Source organism: Pelophylax lessonae (genome assembly GCF_965119305.1).
Source record: "Pelophylax lessonae genome assembly, chromosome: 2".
NCBI classification, from domain to species: domain Eukaryota; kingdom Metazoa; phylum Chordata; class Amphibia; order Anura; family Ranidae; genus Pelophylax; species Pelophylax lessonae.
In genome coordinates this window covers 674,687,097-674,700,033 of record NC_138769.1, presented here as the reverse complement: position 1 = coordinate 674,700,033, position 12,937 = coordinate 674,687,097, and the positions used below count along the sequence as shown (strand labels likewise).

At 42.0% G+C, this 12,937-nt stretch overlaps 1 protein-coding gene across 3 annotated transcripts in view; it reads left to right on the top strand.

The window, feature by feature from the left end:
• The window catches only part of CNTN5 (contactin 5), a 2,223,160-nt gene that overhangs the window by 2,160,316 nt on the left and 49,907 nt on the right, over positions 1 to 12,937 (top strand). For all 3 annotated transcript variants that reach the window (XM_082244684.1, XM_082244682.1, XM_082244683.1), the window contains one exon: positions 7,579 to 7,688. In XM_082244684.1, the coding sequence (XP_082100810.1) occupies positions 7,579 to 7,688 (110 nt within the window). The remainder of the gene's footprint in view (positions 1 to 7,578; positions 7,689 to 12,937) is intronic.

Here is a 12,937-nt window from a genome sequence, read left to right as displayed (position 1 = left end):
CACTAGCAGTTACATTTTTTGGTAGTGGATCAAACAGACCTTGACAGCCAGGTACTTTTTTTATCTGTAAGTCACACTAGGTACCTATAAATTTATTGGCCAAAATGTCCAAACAGAGGTACACCAGTGAAGAGGCCTACACGATGCTGAGCGTGACAGGTGAGAGTGATGGGGAAGCTCAGTATTTGAACCTGTAGAGAGCAGCGGTACCCTGACAGATAGCTCTGATGACAGAGTTGGGGTCCCTGCTAAGGTCAGGTGTACCCGACCCCATTCTTGTGTTGCTAAGGTGCAACAACCGCAGGGTTCTCCTATGCAGCAGAGTGTTGGGACTAGTGCTGCTCAACCTTCTGGTGGACTGGCAAGCACCAGCGGCCTAGTACATCCTGGTCATAGTCAAACCAGCACTGCATTAACACTTGGTGATGTGGCGAGTCCCATAAGTGCCATAAGTGCAGTTCAAACTGGTGTGGTGGCTAGTAGTGTCCCGCAGCCATCAATAATTCAGGAGACAGGCCTGTAGAGCCCATAGTGTCCTTCCTGATGCACTTGCAAATCCTGATTGGGAGCCCACCACTTCTGCAGTGCCCATACTTCCCCCATTCACTGGCCAACCCAGAATTCTGGTGGAAATAGCCGATTTTACTCCCCTTGGTTTTTTTGAGCTGTTTTTAAACAGAAGATCTGTACAGATCTATTTTGGACCAAAGCAATTTATATGCCGATCAGTTAATCACCGCAAATCAAAATGTGGCCCTTGCCAGAGAATTTACATGGAAATGTATCACTGTTTCCAAATTTAGATCCTTTCTGGGCCTATCCCTCCTCATGAGCATTACTATAAAGATTCAGTTGCGGTCATATTGATCCACTGACCCAATTCATCATATGCTGTGTTCTCTGCTGCCATGGCTAGGACTTGATACGAGCAAATCTGCGGTTCATGCACTTCAGTGACAATGAACTCTGCCCTCCTCGGGTGATCCTGGATATGACCAGCTCCACAAAATTTCGCCCCTTGTAAATCACTTCAATCAGAAGGTTTCAGCCTTGTATATGCCCCAACAAGCTGTCTGCTCTGATGAGTCCCTAATTAAATTTTCTGGCCACCTTGCTTTCAAACAGTTTCTCCCCAGCAAGTGTGCCAGATATGAGGTCAAGATTTATAAGCTCTGTGACAGGGCAACAGGCTATACATGTAGTTTGCAGATTTATGAGGGAAAAGATAGCAATGTGGAGCCCCCTCAACTGCCCAGACTACATGGGGAGCAGTGGCAAGACTGTTTGGGACTTGGTGTCACCCTTATTCGGAAAGGGGTACCATTTATATGTGAACAGTTATTACACAAGCGTTACTTTTTAGTCACCTTTTTGATTTTGGAATTGGCGCGTGTGACACCATGCGACCCAATTGCTGGTGCTTCCCGACTTAGACAGGGAGAGAGAGCCTGCTTGAAGTGTAATACATTTCTTGTAGTGAAGCGGAGGGACATACGGAATGTTTTTGTTCTGTCCTCCATTCATGCAGATACGACAATCCAAATTGCAACGGCGACTGGTGTTTTTGAGAAGGGTGGACTTCAACGACCAGATGATGGCACCGTACTTAGTTGCCCATAAAGGCCAGACGCTGGTACAAAAATGTGTCTGTATACGTTTTCCAATTGTGCTATACAGAGTGTCAGGAAGAAGTGGATCCTTTCTAAAATTCCAGGAAGAGATCACCACAGCCCTTCTGTATCCAGAGGGTGCTGTGGCCCAAATTCAAAATCCGCGTGCAGTGAGCCGGCTGCATGGGAGGCATTTTCCGGATGTCCTCCCTGGTACCCCTACCCAAAGAGCACACCAAAGAAGATGTCTTGTCTATAGAAAATATGGATATAGGCGTGACACCCGCTATTTTTGTCCCTCCTGTCCTGGCCAACCTGGTCTCTGCATCTGGGACTGTTACCATCGCTACAACACACTGGTGGAGTATTAGTATATGGCAGGGATCCTCAAACTACGGCCCTCCAGCTGTTGCAGAACTACACACCCCATGAGGCATTGTAAAACTCCGACATTCACAGATATGACTAGGCACGATGGGAATTGTAGTTCCTGAACACATGGAGGGGCATAGTTTGAAGACCCCTGGTATAGGGTAACGCATGGCACAGTCTAGGGTACACTTTTTCACACAGGGTCTCAAAAGATGTTGGCTATCACATTTTGAGAGACCCTAGTCTGGAACAGTTTTTTTTACAGTTACAAAAAAACTTTAAAAAAAAGTTACAAAAAGAAAAAACCATGTATGAGCAATATATCATTTACGTGACAACTTTGTGTAAAAAAAAAAAAAATTGTAATTTTCCCAAAACTTGTGGCAAAATATAAAATATTCAATGGACTCAGCATGCCTCTCAGCAAATAGCTTAGGGTGTTTACTTTCCAAAAAGGGGTCATTTGGGGAGTTTTGTGCTTTCTTGGCATTTCACGGCCTCTGAAACTGTGATAGGTAGGTGAGGAGTGAAACCAACAATTTACACCCTTAAAAAGCCTGAAGGTGGTGATTGGTTTTCGGGATCCTGTATGCGGCTAGACTGCCAAAAAGTCTCACAAATGTGGTATCCCCATATTCAGGAGAAGCAGCAGAATGTATTTTGGGGTGTCATTTCACATATACCCATGGCATGTGTGAGCAATATATCATTTAAGTGACAACTTTGTGTAAAAAAAAATAAAAAAAATTGCCATATTCCCAAAACCTATGGCAAAATATAAAATATTCCATGGATTCAACATGCCTCTCAGCAAAGAGCTTAGGGTGTCTACTTTCCGAAAAGGGGTAATTTGGGGGAGGTTTGTGCTCTCTTGGCATTTAAGAGCCTCCACAACTGTGATAGGTAGTGAGGTGTGAAACCAACAATTTACACCCTTAGAAAGCCTGAAGGCGGTGATTGGTTTTCAGAGTCCTGTACATGGCTAGACTGCCAAAAAGTCTCACACATTGGGTATCCCCATACTCAGGAGAAGCAGCAGAATGTTTTTTGGGATGTAATTCCACATATACCCATGGCATGTGTAAGCAATTTATCATTTCAATGACAATTATTTTATTTTTTTTGTCATTTTTCAAACATTTGTGACAAAAAATTAAATATTCAATGGGGTCAACATGTCTCTCAGGAAATTCCTTGGGGTTTCTACTTTCCAAAAAAGGGGTAATTTGATAGGGTTTTGTACTGCCCTGCCATTTTAGCACTTCAAGAAATTAGATAGGCAGTCAGGAAGTAAAAGCTGCGTAAACTTCAGTATATACACCATAGTTTGTAGACGCTAATACTTTTGCGCAAACCAATAAATATACGCCTATTGAGATTTTTTTTATCAAAGAAATGTAGCTTAATACATTTTGGCCTAAATGTATGACAAAAATGTAGTTTATTGGATATTTTTTTATAAGAAAAAGTAGAAAAATGTAATTCTTTCTCAAAAGGTTCGGTCTTTTTTCATTTATATCGCAAAAAATAAAAACCGCAGAGGTGATCAAATACCACCAAAAGAAAGCCTTATTTGTGTCGAAAAAAAGGACATATATTTTGTTTGTGTAGAGCATTGCATGACCGTGCAATTACCAGTTAAAGTCATGTAGTGCCAAATTGCAAAAAAAGGGCTTGGTCATTAAGAGGGTAAAACCTTCCGGTCCAGAAGTGGTTAAACAAAAATTGTACGATCTGGTTTCGTACGGGGAAATTTTTGGTGTTTGTCCCTTCAGAAAATTTCAGACGAAAGCTGTGTACTAACGATCAGATTATCAATCGCGTCAAAAGCTGGATTGTTTGTACGATATTCTGATTGTGTGTACGGGGCTTTAGACTATCCACCTAACATCCATGCAGACTTTACTTGACAGATGGCGCTTACAAACATAAGTAATATGCCATTACACATTTCATTCTGCAAAGCATAATATTATTTTATTGATTTTATGTACACATCATCAAGTGGAACGAAAAACAAAGTCTGGAATGAGGTTGCCTGCAATTTGAATGTACGTAAACCCAAACTTAAGTAGGTATTGGTTAAAACTAAGGACTGGTAAGCTGCGGCACCATCATGACATGACCGTCTAATTGTCTAAGCAGATGACAAGAGGGGTGTGCTGGTAATTAAAGTACTATTTTATAATGTATTGTAAATGAGCCCCAAGCTAGCAGGAATTGCTTTGGCTCTATTTTTTTCCCCATGGTGTACCACAACACCCATCATGTTGTAGTGCAGGTGCTTTATGTAGGACCTGCCATTTCAAATAAATGTCAATGCAAATACACATGTTGCCTTGCCCTGCAGTATAGCATGTGAATAGGCCCTTAGGAGTTCATTTTAATTTTATCGATAGCCACAACATTTTACACATAAGCGCAAGTTATCTATCGCTTATTTAATGTTTATTTTTGTAATAATAAAAAACAGCCTTTCAAAACCATCACATGAATGTGGGAATATGTTCTTCCCTTGACCTTCATAAACATCACAGATATTAAAGAACTGAATACATTTGTAGGTAGAAAATAAACCAGATGATTATCTAAAAACATAGCAATACTTTGGTAAGAAAGCTTTTAAAATAACCGCTACATAGTGACAACATTGAGCTTGTGACCCTAGGGTTCATGTACAGAGAGATAAATGGTAAAGTTTTAGCTGTTCTGTACTGCCTTTTTATGTCCGTTGATATCTCATAAAGCCATGTATGTTCCTGTCAGATGTTCACTGATAATTCATATTACCTCTGCATAAAATTTACTGCTTACTAATTTACTGCATGACACCGAATTTCATAGAGGTCACATGGCAGAATCGCACAGAGAACTATAATTTGGGGTTTTAACATTTGTATATTTAAAAGGGCGTTTGAGATGTTGGCTGATTTATGCCTTGGTGTCCAGGTGTGTTGAATTAAAGCATGTTTTTTTTTTATCCTGCACATTATTGTGTGTTGCATTAGGGCCTCCTTTTTTAATAAATAGGCTTGCTGTCAGGACCTGGGCTTGAACCTGGGACCAATTCAGCATCTGGCATTGATTCTTCTCACTGAGCTATATGGGATGCTGGACCGCATCCTGCCTGATATATTAGACAATCCTGTCGGATCTATTGGACAACCCTGCCTTGTGTCTTGATTGCCATTGAAACTTGAACTCTTTGCTCTCCCATGAACTATTCTCCTAACACTAGCAGTACATCAAAACATGCACCATAGAATTACACTATTATTGGCAATGCAGCACACCACAATGCACAGTAGTAACTTACCATACACTGCGGTGTGCTGCAATGCTTTTGTGTTGGAGCTGTGTTTCCTTAGTGCACAAGGGTACCATGAATGGCACCATAATGCACATAATGTGCATTTAGGAAACCTGGTCATTACTGCAACGCACTACAAAAAACCTAAAATGGATTTCTGCATTTCTGGTACTATAAGTTTCAACCTGTTGTGCATGCCCTTCCCTCTTGCCTCTATCTGACAGTTCCTGGCCTTGTAATTGCCCACTGCATTGAGGAGAGGTGGGCAGTGTCACAGGTTCCCCATTCCTGGAAATGCTGAGTATTTCTCAGGCGGCATGATAGCCGAGCAGGGCAGCAGTTGAGGATATAGTAAGTAAGTAAGTAAACTTAAAGCCCATCTCTAGGCAATTCCTTTTAATTCCAAAGAATAACTCACCTAAGCCATATAACTAAGTCATTTGCAGACACCATTTTCAGGTGCAGAGGACTGGGAATCTAGTGCTGCAGATCATGGTCATCACCTGCAGACTATCTTCTGGATCTGAAGTTTAGCTTTAAAACCCTAAATAAAGTCTCACACCGTTCTATCCTATTATTATAATTCTGTATCCCCACAAGATCTGTGGCTGATTTTTCCATCAGAGGGCCTGACAATTCCTTTAAAGCAAAATTTAACTCAGCTACTTTTTTTTATTTATAAATGGGTCCCCATGATCATTTAGCCATAACGTGCTAGCATTCACTACATATTAGTACAATTATGGCAGACTTACCTGTCAGATGATGCCCTCCAGCACTGCACTGTCAGTGCTCTTATTATCTTCTCCTGGTTTTCCTTCCAGGTTTGGCCTGTCTGGCCTCTTGAATACACACAAGAGACACATTATTGCGGCACACAGGGGTGCTGTAAATGAACGCTGAGCTATGTATGTGTGGCTTAGGGTACATTAACACTGACAGACAGGAAGAAGCAGTTTATGGCAGAAGAGACAGAATGCACTGGGTGTCATGGTCTGGGGCCAGGCTTGGAGACCAGTTGCTGTACCAGTAGAGCAGTTTACAGGTATTCAGCTTTAAATGTACAAGCAGATCCCCCTAGCAGATGACAAAAGCTCACCTGAGGCATGGAATCTAAGCATTAACCGATATTCGCCAGAGCTCCTGATAGCGAAGATGGATTTTGCTGTGCATGTTAGTACTAAGTTGTGTCCCTCAGGACAGCCTCCATCAGGAGGTGAACAAGCTGGGGTCCAGTAGCAGATGTAGCAGATAGGTGTAAAGCAAAAGTGTAGTAAGTAGCTAAGCCAAAGATTAGTAACAATTAGTAGCTGAATGGGATCAGGTAGAAGCGAAGTTCATGAACAAGCCAAGGGCTGGTAATAAGTAGTAACAGTAGGTTTGCAAGGAGTACAATATTGCCCGTAGAGAGTACAATAATCTGGCAAACAGGAAATGCAGAAACTTAAATGTCTTAAATTAGGAAGTTCATGGGAGAAGCAAAGGGTTCAAGGCTCAAGAAAAACAAGTCACAAGGTAAGGTTGTCTAAGGAATCAGGGAGCTGTCTATCATTCCTGGTGGCACAGCGAGAAGAGCCAAAGGCAGACATTACAGAGGTTGCAGGCTCAGGCCCAGGTCCTGATACAAAGATTCCCTCACTTTGGAGAGATTTCCTATCTCCTCCTGTTTTGGGTTTGGGATGGGAAGTTAAGGAAAATCTCCCCAATAGGACACAGATGTAAAAAAAATAAATAAACTGATGGGGATTTTAACTCTATCTTACTATCCAACTATCTTTACAAAAAAAGTTTTGCCTTAAGTTACACTTTAAACTCCAAAGAGAAGCATGCAGACCTTCAATGTAAAGCAAATCTGTATTTTGCACAAAATGGCAGATATAGAAGGGAAGACTGGAGCAGCCAGAACCTGAAAAGCTTTCATTTCCAGAGGTTACTGCACAAGCTGAAGATAGAATATGATTGGTTGCCTTGCACACCTTCCTCAGTTTTAGTAAATTCCCCTCATAGTCTCTCATAAAAGGAATGAGGGCAAAGTCTTGCCTCATCTAAAAATCGAACACACTTCTACATCACAAATTAGTCCAAGGACATTTTAAGTACAAAGTAAACTAAGAATAGAAGTGGTATAAATATGGATGGATAAGATGACTTTGAGAAAAAGCATATTTGTTGAGATGAAATGTATCAGCATGTAACAGATCTAAGGGGATTTCTAAGGGGAAAAGATAAATGCCCACTTTGAAAAGGACAATGTGGTGTAATGTTTCTATGTCATTCCTTCTGCAGAGCCAAGCACTGCGCCCATAGATATGAAAGCAACAGGCTTGTCTGCCTCGGAGATCCTTGTTTCATGGAAGATGTCTAAGGATAATGTTGGAAGACCGCTGGGGTTTGAGGTATGCAGAGCTTCTGCTAGGACTCAAGCACTCCAAATGGCTTGTTATATAGTTTGCTGCATTTTCCAATGTGTATGAGAAGACCCATTGTTTTCCTTTTCATGATAAATCTTTGTACTGAGGTACATTATAAAGTTGGGATGCACCAATACCATTTTTTAAACACCGAGTATGAGTACCGTAACATTTTTTAAAGCACTCATGGATACCAATTACTGATACCTATTGCCTCATAGTCTCTCATAAAAGGAATTAGGGCAAAGCCTTGGTAGATGGGTGGTAATAATACTAATTATAATAACACTTAAGTAAAAATAAACAAAAAAAGAAATAAAAGTATGAATACATTTATTGTTATTTAGTGAATTAATAAATGCAAAAGTAATATCTAACATATAGTTCTTTTATCTTTTAGTGCAAAATCCTTAATGTATAGACATCTTGAATTAAGATGGTATACAGTCTCTGCATAACAGCCCAAAATACCGCTGTATATACCAAGCCAAGCTTGTGTGTATATCACCAATATGGGAAACAGTGGGCAAAGGAGAAAACTAAACAAAGTTCCAACTGATAGAAGTAGTTCACTTTATTGTCAAATGGAATTTAGATTCTTCGCTCACATGTCTATGCTGCTATGTGTGGAGAGGATCTCAGATGGATGGCTCAACAACAAGCTCCTGGCCAGGGATAAAGGGAGCAGATGTGACAGCCAGGAAAATATAGAGGAGCAGCTAAAGGAGAACCGCCCGCAGCCGCTGCTGACAAGCAGGTGGCCGGACCATGTAGGATGACAGACCCTCTGCAGCTGTTGGGAGGGGAGGAGGAGGTGGTGAAGGCACTCGGAAGAGCTGGCGGGAGAGAAAGGAGGAGGTGGGCAAAGCACCCAGCATAACTGGTGGGAGAGAAAGGAGGAGGCGGGGAAGGCACCTGGCAGAGCTGGTGGGAGGAAAATGAGGAGGCAATGGGCGGAAGTGACAGCTGGTGGGAGGGGAGAAGGAGGCAGGGAGAGGAAGGGGGACAAAAAGGGTGGTTATAAACTGGTACAAAAACCCAAGGCTACAGATGAGAAAAAGATTATAAGAAAATGTGTAAGTAGCTATAGCCCTTCCCTAATCCCCCTTTTTTACTCTCCCTCTTTCTTCCTTTCCCCCACCCTTCCTTTCCTTCACTTTTCTTTTTCCTTCACCCCCCTTTTTTCATCCACTTTCTTTTCCTCTCCCTTCCCCTATAGCTACTTACACATTTGTTTATTCTTTTGTTCTCATTTGTAGTAGTCTTGGGTTTTTGTACCAGTTTATATATCCACCCTTTTTGTCCCCCATGCTCGCCGTGGGGGAGATTTGATTGTGCTGCTACCGCAAAAAAAAGGTTAACTGCCAACTGCCTGCTCCACAGTCTGACAGTTCCTAAATAGGTAGGGGGTGAAGCCACCTGGCGATGTCACTTGATGGAACCACTCCCATGGGATGTCACCGGCCAAGCATGCACCAGCAGACCCCCCCACCCCAAAGCACCCCCCACGTTTTGAGGGCATGTAGCCTGGTATGGTTCAGGAGGAGGGGGGCGCTCACTTGTCCCCCCCTTTCCTGGCCTGGCATGGGGTTCCCCATAAAATCCATACCAGACCAAAAGGCCCTGGTATGGTTTAGGGGGGACCCCCACAATGTTTTGCTAACATTTTTGTAATGGCAGTAATGGCTTTTTTTTTCTTTATATATGTCAGTTTTGCTGCAGCAGGTTCATTACACAATACAGATGCACCACCTTACAGGCAGACTAAGGGGACCCCCCAAGCACTTTATTTAAGGGAATCTTTCATTTTTATTTTCACATAGACTTTAATAGGATTCACGGTTCGGGTAAAAATTTTTCCATGTTCGAGAGTTCTGGAGGGGGGTGTTCTTCACAGGCTGGAGAAATGACAGGGTCTTCAGGTCTCCGGTTTGGCTGTACTCTCTGGCAGGCCTGTGTAAATCTTAGGACCTGATGGACAGAAATACAAATCATTTGGCAGGAAAAACAGCCCTCTTCTATATATTTGAACTGTGCATGCCTAGAGTTGCACTTCAAAAAGTCATTCCACACAAATCAAATATTTCATTTTATCATTGATAATGAAATGTTAAACCACTTGACAGTTTTTTATACTTCTTGGGAATTCTGTTGGTGATTAATCGGCCCTTGAGTGGCTTACTCCACCTTTATTGTATCTTCTTTTTTTAATAAAAGGAGATGCAGGGGAATGCAAAGGTGGGTGGGAACGCTCTGGTTCACAAATACAGAGTCAGGAGCTGTGGCCAGGCAGTAGTATTTGGAACATCTACCAAGCTCAGCTTCACAAATGTCTAAAATAAAATGTTTAGGTGTCCCGTTAGACACTTTACATGTGTTGTTCATCATATGTAAAAAAAATCGTATATTCAGAACAAACTTGCTTATTCTCTCGTGATAATGTAACGTACAATTTCCAAATACCTTTTTTTTTTTTTTATAAGCCTCTTAATTATCTTCCATGTCATTCACAAGAGGACCAGTTATGATAGTCAGGAATGTGGCTTAACTCTGAAATTCTTGATAACTTTGGCAGCCCCTGCTGTATACCCATGAGGGTTATGGAATTGTACCCACGGCCACTTAATTAAAGCTGCTGCAGACACCTGTGGAGAGCCAGTTCTTAATGTCATCTGGCAATTATAGGTAACTCTAGGTGGTGCCGCTGTGAAGATGGAGGTTGCTGAGAATCCTGTTCTTCTGTGACAGAGTCACATATGGAATATAACATTTTGCACACTGTTTTTATTTATGTTTCATTACTGGAAATGTGCAATTTAATTGCTTCAGCTGAGTTATGGACACATTGGAGGTGCAATTAGTATTTCTGCTTCTGTGGGTTTCACATACTAAGGAATGCTTAAAGGGCAGTGATCACTGAGTTTAAATCACTGTACTGCAGAAACCAAAGATGCAGTCGTGTCTTTATTTTCTCAGCAAAAATTAGACTGAAATGAATTGTGGTTTTGCAAATAAAAGTTTTGTGTATTGAAAAGTACCTATCTCAAGAGGTCAAGGTGGCCCTATACCTACATAGTCAGTAGTACAGAAGGAATGCCCTGTAAAATAATAGGCAATATAATTACCTTTCCTAGAACCTATGTGTTAAATGCCATCACTCTGCTTCTCCCCTGTTGGTTGCAGGCATTCGACTCTTCAGAGGGGTTGGATACCTGTTTCCTCCACCATCCTTAGGTGCTCTAAGAGCTTACTACCTGGTTACTTGTACACAGGGCTTTTTTTCTCAGAAAATAGGTGCAGGAACTCAACCACGATCCCCCACCCCCCACCCCCCCCTCCCCAACACACACACACCCTCCAAACTGCATCAAACAGTAGCTGTGGTCAAATTTCGCTAACAATGGGAGGATCTTAAAGGGGCGCAAAATGCCAGGTGTGCATTAGATACCAGGGGCAGAGTTGGGGGGGGGGGCTACACACAGAGCGCAGAGTTCAGGTGTGTGCAACATGCATGCAGAATTTGGCAGTGCATTAGGAACATAGTGTAGACTTCAGGAGTGTACTGCATACAGACTGCAGAGTTCAGCCTTCTTCCACAGCTGCATCCCCTATCCCCGTCCCACTTTCACCCCTCTTCAACTCTGACTTCTGCATGCAACCCCACTTCCACTGCCCCATCTTCTCCACCCCTCCTCTATAAAAGCTCCCCCATCTTCCATATCCACATCTTTCTTTTGTTTCTTTATTAAGCTGAAGCACTCAGCCTGCTCTATTACCTCCCCATACACTGTAGGGGGCCCACCATTCTCACTTGCAGGGAGATCATCCAGTAGGGGTGTAGGCATCTCCACTACACCCCGGGCACCTGAATCTCCTCTGTCCCCATCCTGCACTCAGTAGGAGCTGTTAAGGAGATCAGATTTGTAGGAGCTGTAGTGAGACAAGCTGTCACTTGTAAATACAGAAGCCGGACTTCTGTATTTACAAGTGATAGTGGTGAGCAGGGAGCAGAGGGCCTGAGCCAGAGGTGGTGGAACTGAGTTTCACCAAGTTCCATCTGAAAAAAAGCTCTGCTTGTACAGAATTAATGCCCTGTAAAAGAATAGGCAAGGTACTTACCTTTTCCGGAGCCGTGTGTTAAATGCTACCACTCTGCTTCTCCTGAGTAAGGATGATCGAACTTTTCAAAAGTTTGGTTCGGCCAGAACATCCGAACTTCCAGAAAGTTCGGCCCGGATTTCAGAACCCCATTGAAATCAATTGGACCCGAACTTCAGTAATCAAAAAACACCATTTTGAAGCCCTAAAACCCAATAAATGTCCCTAAAAAGTGCCTAGGGTTCTGGGTCATACCCCAGGGACTATTAATCACACAAAAAAAAGTTCTTAAAAATTGTCATTTTTGATAGAGAGCCAATTATTGGAAAAATTAAAAAAAAAAAAAAAAAAAAAAATTCTTTGGATTTAGTATCTGGGGTGTCTAAAAAGTGTACCTGTGAAGTTTCAGCTCTGTACCATGTCCAGAACCAGAAAAAAAAGATTGTTTGTATTAGAACACTTACAGAACAGGTTAGTGGCTTCTCGCTTTTCACACCTTGCCGGTTTAGTAGCAAGCATTTTTTTGGGCTTTTTTTGGGTTCTTTGGAGGCAGGAAAAACATCTGAACTTGTGTATACGGGTATATATACCACTATACACAAGTTCAGATGTTTTGCCTGCCTCTAAAGAACCCAAAAAAATGCCCAAAAAAACGCCTGCTACTAAACCGGCAAGGTGTGAAATAGTATCCTGTGCTATAAGTGTTCTAATACAAACAATCTTTTTTTATGGTTCTGGACATGCTACAGAGCTGAAACTTCACAGGTACACTTTTTAGACCCCCCAGACACTAAATCCAAAGAATTTGAAGAACTTTTTTTGTGTGATTTTGTGTCTGGGGGGTCTAAAAGGTGTACCTGTGAAGTTTCAGCTCTGTAGCATGTCCAGAACCATAAAAAAGATCATTTGTATTGGTGCAATTATAGAACAGGTTAGTGGCTTCTCGCTTTTCACACCTTGCCGGTTTAGTAGCAAGCATTTTTTTGGGCTTTTTTTGGGTTCTTTGGAGGCAGGAAAAACATCTGAACTTGTGTATACGGGTATATATACCACTATACACAAGTTCAGATGTTTTGCCTGCCTCTAAAGAACCCAAAAAAATGCCCAAAAAAACGCCTGCTACTAAACCGGCAAGG